This window comes from Morus notabilis, unplaced genomic scaffold (genome assembly GCF_000414095.1).
Source record: "Morus notabilis unplaced genomic scaffold, ASM41409v2 Scaffold87, whole genome shotgun sequence".
In the NCBI taxonomy this organism is placed as follows: Eukaryota; Viridiplantae; Streptophyta; class Magnoliopsida; order Rosales; family Moraceae; genus Morus; species Morus notabilis.
In genome coordinates this window covers 434,565-447,951 of record NW_010366183.1, presented here as the reverse complement: position 1 = coordinate 447,951, position 13,387 = coordinate 434,565, and the positions used below count along the sequence as shown (strand labels likewise).

Here is a 13,387-nt window from a genome sequence, read left to right as displayed (position 1 = left end):
AAGAGTGAGAGAGTTAAAGAATTAGAAAAACTAAGAAAAAGAAAAAGGAATCCAAATACAAGTCAACTACTACTATATACTAGTCCTAGTTTGCTTGCGATTATTAGCGACCGCCTCTAATCTCTATATATAGGAGGATATCTTAAATTAACCTTCAAAACTAAAATAGCTTTAATATTTCCTCTCTCTGACCCTCAAGAAAACAAAGCGAAAATTCCTCTCTCCAACCTCTCTTTGATTTCCTTCCCTCTTTGTATATATATACCCCATCTCTCTCCTCATGCCAATGTCCAATCATAATCGCCTGCTCGGGATTTTTGAGGCTAATTTGCAGAGGTCTCTGAAAAATAATAATATTCATATTTCCAGGGAATATGACAACAGCTTGGTGATGCACATTGACGACGACAACGTTGTAAATATAATAAACGATTTGTGGAATGATAATTGGTCCGTACACTGGGAGCTATTGGAGGATGGCGATGATCAGCTGCCGCCCTTGATCGAACCGTTAACATTATTCCACGAAAGGTTGCCGGAAGTTACAGCGGCAGCGCTAAGATCGACGCCGGCTGCAGAACCCTCGGTTGAGGCGTTGAAGAGAACGACATATGAAGGAAGTAATGATGATAATACTACAACTACTTGTTGTGACGATGATCAATCAGGATTTATGTGTGTGATTTGCATGGAAGAGGTTGCGATTGGGTCCCACGTCACCCGCATGCCTTGCTTTCATCTTTTTCATGGTGATTGCATTCTCAATTGGCTATATAGGACTCATACATGTCCCCTATGTCGCTTTGAGTTGCCTACTAGCAGCGACTATGATATTTAACATTCTTTTTTGCCCAAAAATACACACACACACACTAGGGTGTATATTGTTTATGGCTTTCGATTTCATTTGATTTCTTAATCAAAGAAAGAACAAAATCAAAAACAAGAAAGAGTTGCCTAAATATCGTTTTATCTTTTTAAGGCACGCGCCATCTATACTTGATTACAATGACACGACTTTTTTTATTTTTTTATGCGGAGAGTCTTGAATTTTTCTTTCTTTTTTTTTTTCAAAATGCATATTTTTTAACTATATATTTTTCTCGTTTTTAATTTTGTCCTACTTTCTCACTTCAAGTGAACTACGCGAACAATTAAATTTAATTCACTTTTTGAAGTTCTAGCTCACAAAATTCTGAATTTATATATGATTTATTTTTTGATCTCTTTGGCATTCTAAGTTTAAAATATTGAGTATATGTTAAAAGTCCAAATTTGGAGATCTTGATTTCCCCACACAAAGGAGCCAAACAAGTCGATCCCCGACCTTGTGTTTAAGACCGGCTGAAGGCTAGGCCACTAATTAAGGCAATTGCATTAAGGCCTTTGCTTGTGCCAAGGTTTTTAAAATTCTTGTGCTTCTTGTTAAGATGGATAACTCGGTAAACCCTCAATTATTTCTATAAAAAAAAAAAAAAAAAAAAAAAAAAAAAAAAGAAAAAAAAAAGTGAGCTACAGAATCAAGAGTCGTATGCGACTATTCTGCCTCATTCAAATGAAATACCTTACATGCCAGTTTATCTGCAACTCGATTGTTTTATCTATAATGAGAAACTCTGAAATTCATAATACTCAACTGAGAGATAGTTGTAGTCCATCTAGACATCTAGACTGCGAACAGTCAGAAGCTATACAACATATATAAGAAGAATCACATTCCAACCAAAGATCCAGCCAGCCATATTTGTGAGTATAATCAATAGCATGACAACCCCAATTCTGCCTCAAAAAAAGTTTGTATCTTGGAAGTAAACAGATAAAAACATAAAAAGATTCACAAATCCAATCATCTTTTTAATACAAATGTTTGTGTCATAGAAGTATATTGTGGAGGTCAATTTCCAATAGTAGAATTTGTAGTAGGGTTAATGACCAATTTGCTGGGTGGTAGATGTTTGATCCGTTTGCTTAGGATGATCTAGCGTATAAATGATAAAGTAAAGTGTAGAATATAAAGAGACAATAACAAAATTTATAGTAGTTCCACTGATAACCCATGGTACATTCATTGTAGTGTTGTTTGCACTATGTATGTAGAGAATAGTACAAAGAAGCTTGATAAAGCTTGAGAGAGACAATAATGGAGGGGAGAGAGAGAGGGCGGCTCTAGGGCGAATTGCAGAGGTAGTGCACGATTTTGTGTCTCTTGGAATGCTCTAGACGTTGAGGGAAGTCCTCCTTTTAAAGCTGTAAACTCTTGTTTCCCAATTAAGGCTAGTTTCTCTTTCTTGAATAGAGTTGACTTTCTGATTGTGTGTTTGATATTGTTTCCTCATTCACTTCGTATCTTCTGAGATTTAGACCACTTTTGGTGCGATTTGGTAACTTCCCAAAATCCCAAAACAGAATGTTCCTTAGAAAATTTTTAAAATATTCTTTAGAGCAGTTGACTCATCAATTCTGTCGAGCAGTCGCAGTTGACTCCAGATGTTATTGTCGATTCAGGCTGATCTTCAAACTGGATCATCTTCTAAATGTCTTTGGCTGCTGAATCCTTCTGAGAGGTCCTCTTGGATGATGGTTTTCAAGTCTAGTCGACTCGAGTTAACATGTATACAATTAAGATTAAGTGACGAAATCTGACCCCAACATATATTAATCGCATGGCATCTGGACACAAAACCATGTTTTGAGAGGTGGCAAAACAAGGTTTATACAGTAAAGCTTTACTATCTATAGCGGCAAACAATGGAATCTGAATACTTAATTCAGAAGATGACAATGTCCATTGAGTAACAAAATAGCATTGATAATATTCCAGGGCTAAGTGTGTGTATACATGAAAAAAATGGAGAAATTTTATTCAATAATTATGTAGATAACCGTAAATGAACCACATACATGTTATTTACTATCCTATTTTACTTAAGATTAATTCGTAAAAGGAAACAAATTTTCTATACTTTTCGATTTATACTTATTTTTCAAAAAAAAAAAAAAAAAAAAAAAAAAAAAAAAAAAAAAAACTAATGTAGAAGAGTAGTTTTAGCGTTTTTCTCTTCCTATCCAATATTTTTTTTCTTTTTTTCGAAAGTATTAAAAGGAAAAAAAAAAAAGCAAAATCTTAAACTAATGTAGTGTAATTATTTCAAGTATTAATGACAATTAATCTTAAATAATTTAGGCATCGTTCAGTTCGTTGATTCGAGATTCAATTTGAGCTGAGTTTTGATTTTATGTTAGAGTTTTTTACTGTAGAGGTAAAGTTAGATATGACTTTTTATGAGAACTTTTAACTGTAATAAAATTAAAATTAAAAACTCAAATCGATAAAATGAACATGCCTTAGTCATTTATTTGTTTTTAACGAGGAGAAAACAGAGAGTATGCACATTAGCGGTTTCTCCGGTAAAAATAATTTGCGGACACATGTATAACCAGTAAGGAGTTCTTATCATTTTTGCTAAGGAGTTCTGATCAGTCTTCTTTTTTTTTTTTTTTTGGAAAAAGAATCATTACACGTAGCAGATTTTAACAAGACACTAATTCTAAAAAAAAAATAATAATAATTTTGAAACAATCCGCTCAATCTTATACTATACAATTAGAACCCCAAGAGAAGTCAAATTATAGGTCTTTCTGACTGCTCTATGTATTCATGTCTAAATGACAACCTGCAGCTTACACTCTCCTTTGCCCAAGCCAAAAAATAATTCTACTTTTGCATCAATGTCCGGTGAAAGGTTTTTTTTTTTTTTTTTTCGACATGCATCCAATTGAAAGTTAACATATTTATCGTGGCAAAGGAGTCGATTAACCCCAGATATGATTCAAAGAATTCAAGCTCTAGGTTTACTTTTCGTCCACGTAATTCAAATAATCCACTCAGACTCTAACGCCGAGGGAGGACGTCAAATTAATACATGATTCTTTCAAAGAAATCTCTCACCAGTTGGACAGATTACGAGCATCCGACGCCAAGCGGAGGACGGTCGTGGCGGACATGCTATCCGGCTTAGAAATTCCGTTCTCTATTGACGTTGGAGAGAACGATGTGGATAATTTGCTTTGGAACTTGCTTAGCCCGTACGACTCTTCAGTGCATATAGATGGACGAGAAGCCTTGCATGGTGGCCTCAACGACGTCGTAGCAAGGATATCGCAGGTCGCCGCTCGTGATCTGGCTGTGATGAAGATATGGATTGAAAGGCGCTCAACTGTTCCACATGAAGAGTTTCAAAGGTTGGCTTAACGTTCAAGAGTGCTTGCTCCCACTTGTTAATGATAATCATGATGGTGATGATGATGATGAAGATCCATTCATGAGCTGGCTTTTTCCAGAATTTTTTGGAGTCCAGATCTATGCCGGGGGCGGCAGATGAGTCGGTGGTGAAGGCGTTGGAGAGGTTGACATACGAGGGAGTTAGTGATCATGATAATTACGATGATCATCATAATCATGATGATCACCATCATAATCATGATGATGAGTCAAACGTAATGACGTGTTTGATTTGCACGAAAGAAGTGATGAGTGGGTCCCAACTCATACGCATGCTATGCTCTCATCAGTTTCATGAGGATTGTATTCTGCCGTGGCTAAACAAGGCCAATTAATAAACATCTCTATTAATTCCAGATTAGCTTTGTTATTATTTGTGTTTTGGATTTCATGATGTTTTTCTTTTCATTAAGCTAGGGAAAACATTCAGATGAACCTTTTTTTTCCCCCCTCTTTTTGAGAGAATCAGATGAACTTTCTATGTAACCCATTCATTTATTTATATCTGTCGTATGAATAACTATTTTTATCAGATTATAGTTCTCTTTTATAATTTAAACCAAATTATTTTGTTAAAATAATTATTTGGTTGTTTTCTTCCTTTTCTTATGAATAACTTTTCTTTTTCAGCAGTGATTAGAGGTTATTAAAAAAATAAAAAATAAAAAGATAACTATCATCCATTTGTATGCATGTATGCACATATATATACATACACCCAACAAGAATCTGTAAATAGATAAAAACATAAAAGAGATTCACAAGTTCAATAATCTTTTCTATAAAATTTTTGTAAACTTGGAATCAGAATAATTCAGAACTTGACAATGTTCATTGAGTAACAAGCTAGCATTCATATTCAGGGACAAATGCGTGTGTATGCTCATTAAGATGACAAAGATCACTCTCCATCTCTTGTAAACAGGCGTGAGCAAAGAAGGAAAATAATCTTGGCTCTGCATAAAAATTTGGGCTCTTCCCCTATGTTTTAAGCAGGGAATCTCTTTTTCTTTTTCCATCAGATATGAAGAATGGAGTTTAACATTCTTGAAAATAAATATAATAAGGAAACGAATCTATCCAAAGCAATATAGACATTTGATGAAGGCAGCTCTGTACTTGCCTCCAAATGCTTTCATCCTCAGGTGTCCCGAGCGCGGGCAGTTCCACTCTGTAGTTAATTTTTCTTTTTAGCCCAAACCATGACAAGCGAGAATCCCATCAATGACATGATCACAGTCTGCATATCAAAGAATGAGAATGTTTACAATTCCACATAATAAGCCTGAATCCAAAAGGGCTTAAGAAATTATAAGTTTAAGTGGTAGACTTCTATGGAAGTTGAATTAAAGTATATTATAAGACTAAATATGTCATGACTGTAAATATAGTGCACTAAACAATCAAAGAACTGAAAATCATCTCCGCTTATGGACGAAAGCGAGACAAGTAAGAATAACCTGCTTGTTTCCTACTACAGTTGCCTCCACAAATAGCTAAAAAAACCATGGTTAAGCAATAAAAGACTACCAAATCTATGTGCTAGGAAAATTATGTCACAAAAAAAAAAGCAAGAAACATATACTTGTTGCAATGAGATAACAAGGTTTAAACAGGACAAAACAGAGGAGCAAGATATTGACTTACGGAAATCGCTGGAGGCACACCAACAAGTGGATCTTGGAAGAATCTATTTGCAAGTGCAAGAGCCAGAAGACTGCTTTGCATTCCTGGAATGATCATTAAAAAAAAAAAAAAAAAAAAAAAAAAAAAGCAATCAGATGGTTTGAGAAATTCTGCTGCTGGTATATTGATCACAGAAGACGTAATAGAGAAACCTGTTTCATAGGATAGCGTTCTTTGCAATGCTTTCACATCAGGTGCCTTCTGAAAGACCACTCCAGTGAGGATGTAACCGGCTACAAAAGCCGCTAAATGAAATGCAACTATGAGCAACAAAATGGTTACTCCAAAAGGTGATAAAACAGACTTAATGTTGATAGCAAGTGGCGCTCCAACACAGAGAGCAGTAACCAATACTGATAGTGGAGGCAAAAAGGGACGAATAGCATCACATAGTCGAGGAAAGAATCTGAGAATGCAATTTCATAACATAAGCAAGGACCCCTTGAAATAATGTTAGTGTAAATAAAATTATTTGGTCCAAAGTGTGTCACCGATTCAGAAGCAAGCCTGAAGCAATTGGCGCAATTACAATCTGCAGAATGCTAGACACCATTCCTTTAACATCAACAGGCAGTCTCTTTCCAATGAGCAAGAGCGATAACAACGGTGTGACAACCACTGCTGTAGCCGTAGAAAGTGATGTCATGACGATGCTTAGTGGGGCCATTGGCGGGTCAGTCAGAAAAGTAGCATAATTGGAGAGCTGCGCACCACTAACACAAGATACCAACATAATCCCAGCACCTGAAAAAGAACTACAAAATAGTCCGTTCAAGCACAAAAACTGTTTTCATGGCTGAGCAATCCGAATCTCACCTATAGGAGTTGGAAGACCAAATACGGCAACAGAGATGATGCCAAATAAGTATCCGAGAAGCGGCTTGACCACAAATTGACCAACATAACCAGCAAGTATGGCTGCTGGTCTCTTAAAGGCTTCAAGAAAATCCTTTTCACTGGAATTAACCCCAACTGCAAACATTAAAAAGCCTAGTGCAGGTGCATAATACCTGAAATCAAATCACAAATCTAACACTAAGTACATATTTTGGGCAGAACATAACTTCCTTTATTACTCCCATTTACTCTCAGTGTGGCTTCTGAATCCTTTAAAAATTGCAAACATATTGTTTACTAACCAAAAAATCCAACTAAAGAAGGTTCAAAAACCTGGTGGTAAACCATGTAAAGGAAGGTGGATAAACTAAAGCCAATAGGATACTAGCAAGAACAACATGAGGTAGAAAGGAGTTTGCTTTCTTCAAAATCTCCAAAGCTGAAACCTCCTTTTGCTCAAGGGTCTGAAACAAATATAAAATAAAAAAATAAAAATAAAAAGAAGTTAAAATCACGGCTCAAAAATCACTTTACAAAGAAAGTTCCAAAAATTTAGCACCACCCAGCACAGATCACATAAAAGACGAACTTAGAATAGTGCATTAGGTAGTTTAAGACTTTGGAGACAATTATCAAACAGAAGTCAAATATAAAGTAGAGTAGTCACGACTTCTTGTTTTTCTACAATGTGTTCACATGTCTATGCCTGTTGTAATATTTTATTCTTGTCACAATCGAAGAATCCTACATTAAAAAGAGGGGAGGGGACAGAAAAAAAAATCCCCCTTTGAGAAAAGGGGTGTTATCCCCACTGGAGCACTACAAACTCCTAGGGATTATTTTAGCAACATCCAATAAGCTTAATTAAATATAAAAGCCATTATCAAACAATTTTGGTTGACATTTGATGAAAAAAATTAAGAGGGTAACTTACCAGCATCCAATGAACTCACTTTAACTATCAAAAACCAGATTATAAATTACTATAGAAACAATAAATAATAGAAAATTACAATAATAGTGATACTACTAGGAATAACCACAACCTCTGCATCTTTGGAAGCAAAATCTTGATCTTGTTCCGATTCAAAAGAACCGGGCAACTGCTCCGAAAAACGTCTGCGCACTTCAAATCAATAAACAACCAATAAAGAACAGTAATTAACACCCAAAAAAAAAAAGATTTTGAAAACGAAATTCGAAGAAACTAACAGGGATTAATGGGCTGAAAACGAATTGATAGCCCGAGAGATTGCGAGCGCGAGGCGGAGATCGGGAGGTCAAGCTTCGGCGGAGCTTCGGCCAGACGCCGACAGGAGAAGCGTGAGAGATTTCGATGGAGATGGACCTGCGATAACCGCCATGGATGTTTGGTCGTCTTCAAATGCATTTCTCTTTGATTAATTCAGCAGCAGACGAAAGTGGAGATCGTTTTTTTTTTTTTTTTTTTTATGGTAATAAGGAAGAAGCCAAAGTGAGGTTTTTCAGTTAGGAGTTCTGAGTTGACCGAGGTTTGTCCAACAACTCCACAGTCGCAGGTAGAATTGAACTTTTTGCATTAATAGACCCTCATTAACCTCTTCTTAAAAAAATAATAATTAATTAAACAATTTTTTCCTATTCATTTATTATGAAATGACTAAAAAACCCAAGTCAAAATCCCTAAAACACTCGAAAAACAACATGCATTTAATAAGATTTCTATTCACTATTTTCAACATGCATTTATAAGATTTCTTTTCAAATGTTAGATTATAATAAATGTATATGAAAATTCACTTTTTTTGAAATAGTTGTACTCGTATTCAATTTTTTAAAAATTAAAGATAAAAGCATGATTAAAGAAAATTGTTTCGTAGGATATATATAAGATATGGTCATTTACAATTACAAAAAATGAAAAGATGTCAAGATATCATGAAAAAACTGACATTACAACTACTCTGCTGCAGTAAATCCACATTTAAAACGTGGATTTGTTTTGAGACATTTTCAAAGTTATAGATCAAAAATGAGATTTGATTACATTTTGGGATTAAAAATAAAAATATTTTTTTATTAATAATAAACAAAAAATTATCACATCAATTAATATTAAAAATTTAAAGAGAGATTACTTTAGCATGAATTTGATCATATGAAAAAGTTGGGATAAAAATGAGGATCTACACTATATCCTATCAAATAATGAACACCATCAATATAACAAGATCACTCTTTTGCCGTTTCAAAAAGATTTCTAATCATCTATCTGAGATTCTGAACGAATTCAAAACCAAATATTGATTAACATAGTAGAAAGTTCAACTTTCCCTTTAAAAAGAAGCAAAATAATACCTTTCTAAACCTTAAAGAACTCGTACATATGCAAACATTAATGGCTCGATTCCATTCCAATATCGAGAAATTCTCTAGCATCTTTGTTAAAGCAGAGAATAGTAGTACTTTCTCATATGACTACGGAACCCTACCGTACCCTCTATTCTGCTTCAGTTTTTGCGTCATTCAAAAGCTAAAATGCACAGAGCCGAGTAGTGCTAGATCGAATGCAGTTTACAACAAACCGCTTGTATTCGAGCGCCCAATTAGTCGATTCAAACTAGCATCATCACCAGAATCGCTTTCCACTATTGCAGGAATGTTGGCCAACACACCAATCCCTTTCCTTTTGGAGAATCCGATGTTATGGATGGAGTGTAATGAATTAGATTCGATACCATTGCACAGTCATGAAGACGTCGTAAAGAAGATTTCAAAGTTTGCCAGTAGAATCATACGTGGTCACGCGTCGGCAAACTCAACACAAGCTTACTATAAGCTCCACATCACCATTGTGATTGAGAAGACGGTGGCTATACCAACTCTTTCAGAACATGATTCCTTTTTAAGCTTACATGATTCGCTTCTATCACGTCTTAATAGGTATAAGTTCAGTTTGATGAGATTGCGGATATTAGCCGGAGAATCGATGGAGGGCATGTTTGATGAAGCAGTGGCGGCAGTGTTGCAGTCGGCAATGGAGGCGTTGAAGAAGTTTAGATACAGCGGAAGCATTGATGATCATGATGATCAACAATCAAAGTTGATATGTGGGGTTTGTATGGAAGGGGTGATGATTGGATCCCATGTCACTCTCATGCCTTGCTCTCACATGTTTCATGAATATTGCATTCTAGAGTGGTTAGAAAGGAGTCCAACGTGCCCTATTTGTCGCTTCAAGTTGTTAATTAATAATAGTTAATAGCCTTTTTCAATATACAATTATTTGAGGACTTGTCTAATGTTTATAGGAATTATAAGCTAGGCTAGAGATATATTTGTGTTTTCCTTTTCTCTGTGTCTTTTTATATATTGAAATTTTTTTGAAAGGTACATGTATGGACATTAGTGTTCTGATTTTGGATTTCTCATAGTTTTTTTTTTTATGATTATTTTCCTTTTAGTAAGTATGGGATCAAGTTATCATCGTCCTTGAGTTATTGTCATTTTTAATTTCTTTGTCGTCTAGATTTTTTTTTTTTGGGAAAATTTTCATTTTATTAAAACAAAATTACGTACTCAAACTAGTCACAAGTGAGTACCACCTACAATGGAATTCGACGCCGAGTACAGAGTGTTGAGTCTCAACGGAGAAAGACCCACTCGACACATGAAGATTGAGCACGACCAAGACTCATTAGACAGAACTATTGCAGTCGATGGATCAACCCAGTCGACCGATACCAAACCACAAATAATGGGGACACAAACGGCACGACATAGAAACAAATTTAGTCGGATACTATCACCCATGCTATCAATAAATATGTGGGACGTATTGACAAAGTCGGAAGGCAGGGAAACCACCTCTATTATTATAGAACTAACACAATAACAAAACAACAAAAACTAACTCCAACAAGGCACAAGTATCAACGCCTTTATTACAAAACAATAAAAACAATGAAAAAAAAAAAGTCATAGCCAACAAGGAGAACTCAACGATAACAAGCTGACCATCACGCCACGGAGTAGACAATCAAATCTGAGAAGAGCTGCCATAAAAAGAGCATAATTGTCAACCACAAAACTACATATAAGGATCCCTAAAGGAAGTGTTATACCATCTGGATCGAAACCCCCATGCCATAGGCCCACCAGAAACATCTCGCATTTCGCATTGACGAAAGTCCCAAAGCTTCTATCTATGGCAGCGAACACTCCACTCATCATGCCTCCCAGATCCATACACCACAACCGCCGCCATACTGCACTCATCGTCCGAAAGAACCACCCACGAGACCCAGACTATCATCGTGAGAGCCGGGAGTCTGACAACCAGCTAGGGGTAGCATCAAAACTCTAGCCTTAAGAAGAAAATTAAAGAGAGAAACTATAGGCCCTCTACGAAGGAGAGAGAGTGGAAGAGAAGAGACTCTAAGATTAGATCTTTTTTTTGTTGATTGGGATTGTCGTCTAGATTTGTTGTTTTTTGTTACGATTTTAGCAAAATAAAAAGATGCCTTTATCCTACATTGGTTAGGAAGCGGAGAGGAGGGGTTCTGAAACCTGTATAAAGAGCCTAGCTCTTGTTAAGCACTTCAAGCAGCAGGTTCCTAAGGGCTCATTGAAGATTGAGTTTTCCCAATAGTCTTAGGCTCATTCAAAAGCTAAAATGCGCAGAGCCGAGAAGTACTAGATCAAATGCGTTTACAACAAACCACTTGAATTCGAGCGCCCAATTAGTCGATTGAAACTAGCATCATCACCAGAATCGCTTTCCACTATTGCAGGAATGTTGACCAACACACCAATCCCTATTCCTTTTGGAGAATCCGATGTTATGGATGGAGTGTATTGAATTAGATTCGATACCATTGCACAGTCATGAAGACGAAGATTTCAAAGTTTGCCAGTAGAGTCATACATGGTCACGCGTCGGCAAACTCAACACAAGCTTACAATAAGCTCCACATGACCATTGTGATTGAGAAGACGGTGGTTATACCAACTCCTTCAGAACATGATTCCTTTTTAAGCATACATGATTCGCTTATCACGTCTTAATAAGTATAAATTCAGTTTAATGAAATTGCGGATATTAGCCGGAGAATTGATGGAGGGCATGTTTGATGAAGCAGTGGCAGCAATATTGCAGTCGGCAATGGAGGCGTTGAAGAAGTTTAGATACAGCGGAAGCATTGATGATCATGATGATCAACAATCAAAGTTGATATGTGCGGTTTGTATGGAAGGGGTGATGATTGGATCCCATGTCACTCTCATGCCTTGCTCTCACATGTTTCATGAATATTGCATTCTAGACTGGTTAGAAAGGAGTCAAACATACCCTATTTGTCGCTTCAAGTTGTTAATTGACAATAGTTCATAGCCTTTTTCAATATACAATTATTTGAGGACTTGTCTAATGTTTATAGGAATTATAAGCTAGGCTAGAGATATATTTGTGTTTTCCTTTTCTCTGTGTCTTTTTATATATTGAAATTTTTTTGAAAGGTATATGTATGGACATTAGTGTTCTGTTTTTGGATTTATCATATTTTTTTTTATGATTATTTTCCTTTTAGTAAGTATGGGATCAAGTTATCATCGTCCTTGAGTTATTGTCATTTTTAATTTCTTTGTCGTCTAGATTTGTTTTTTTTTGAAAATTTTCATTTTATTAAAACAAAATTACGTACTCAAACTAGTCGCAAGTGAGTACCACCTACAATGGAATTTGACCCCGAATACAGAGTGTCAAGTCCTAATAGAGAAATACCCGCTCGACACATAAAGATTGAGCACGATCAAGACTCATTAGACAGAACTATTACAGTCGATGAATTAACCCTGTCGACCGATACCAAATCACAAATAATGGGGACACAAAAGAAACGGCATAGAAACAAATTTAGTCGGATACTATTGCCCATGCTATCAATAAATATTTGGGACACATTGATAAAGTCAGAAGGCAGGGAAACCACCTCCGTTATTATAGAACTAACACAATAACAAAACAATATAAAGCAACTCCAATAAGGCTCAAGTATCAACGTCTTTATTACAAAACAATAAAAACAACGAAAAAAATAGTCATAGCCAACAAGTGGAACTCAACGATAACAAGCCGACCATCGCACCATGGAGTAGATAATCAAATCTGAGAAGAGCCGCCATAAAAAGAGCATAACTGCCAACCACACAACCACATATGGGGATCCCTAAAGGAAGTGTTATACCATCTAGATCGAGACGCCCATGCCACAGGCCCACCAGAAACATCTCGCATTTTGCATTGACAAAAGCCCCGAAGCTTCTATCTATGGCAGCGAACACTCCACTCATCACACCTCCCAGATCCATCCACCACAACCGCTACCATACCATACTCATCATCTGAAAGAACCACCCACGAGACCCAGGCTACCATCGCGAGGGCCAGGAGTCCGACAACCAGCCAGGGGTAGCATCAAGACTCTAGCCTTAAGAAGAAAATTAAAGAGAGAAACTATAGGCCCTCTACGAAGGAGAGAGAGGGGAAGAGATGAGACTCTAAGATTCGATCATTTTTTTTTTTTTTTTTTTGGGTTTGTCGTC

The 13,387-nt window shown here is 36.2% G+C and overlaps 3 protein-coding genes across 4 annotated transcripts; 2 read left to right on the top strand and 1 right to left on the bottom strand.

Moving 5' to 3' along the window:
- Positions 1-286: 286 nt before the first annotated feature.
- LOC21405954 (E3 ubiquitin-protein ligase RING1) lies at positions 287-838 on the top strand. The gene has a single exon (XM_024173278.1). The coding sequence runs from the start codon at positions 287-289 to the stop codon at positions 836-838; it is 552 nt and encodes a 183-aa protein (XP_024029046.1).
- Positions 839-5,062: 4,224 nt separating this feature from the next.
- On the bottom strand, positions 5,063-8,324 carry LOC21405953 (probable sodium/metabolite cotransporter BASS6, chloroplastic). 2 transcript variants are annotated; one of them, XM_024173298.1, is made up of 8 exons: positions 8,018-8,324; positions 7,852-7,931; positions 7,139-7,269; positions 6,785-6,978; positions 6,460-6,712; positions 6,121-6,374; positions 5,930-6,012; positions 5,063-5,522 (listed from the first exon to the last, which is right to left on the bottom strand). In XM_024173298.1, the coding sequence occupies exons 1-8, from the start codon at positions 8,193-8,195 to the stop codon at positions 5,460-5,462; spliced, it is 1,236 nt and encodes a 411-aa protein (XP_024029066.1). In that variant the 5' UTR covers positions 8,196-8,324; the 3' UTR covers positions 5,063-5,459. The 2 variants fall into 2 exon arrangements, with proteins under 2 accessions (XP_024029066.1, XP_024029067.1); XM_024173299.1 differs by having other exon boundaries at positions 6,785-6,924.
- Positions 8,325-9,182: 858 nt separating this feature from the next.
- Positions 9,183-10,046, top strand: LOC21405952 (E3 ubiquitin-protein ligase SGR9, amyloplastic). Its single transcript, XM_010109791.1, has one exon. It carries the CDS (start codon positions 9,183-9,185, stop codon positions 10,044-10,046), a length of 864 nt encoding a protein of 287 aa, XP_010108093.1.
- The last annotated feature ends 3,341 nt before the right edge of the window (positions 10,047-13,387 follow it).

Coding starts and splice junctions, on each gene's coding strand:
- LOC21405953 (XM_024173298.1), bottom strand. CDS start 8,195: ATGCATTTGAAGACGACCAAACATCCATGGCGGTTATCGCAGGTCCAT. Junction 6,713..6,784: donor TGGTCTTCCAACTCCTATAG/GTGAGATTCGGA, acceptor GTTCTTTTTCAG/GTGCTGGGATTATGTTGGTA. Junction 6,375..6,459: donor TCAGGCTTGCTTCTGAATCG/GTGACACACTTT, acceptor TTGCATTCTCAG/ATTCTTTCCTCGACTATGTG.
- LOC21405952 (XM_010109791.1), top strand. CDS start 9,183: ATGGCTCGATTCCATTCCAATATCGAGAAATTCTCTAGCATCTTTGTT.
- LOC21405954 (XM_024173278.1), top strand. CDS start 287: ATGTCCAATCATAATCGCCTGCTCGGGATTTTTGAGGCTAATTTGCAG.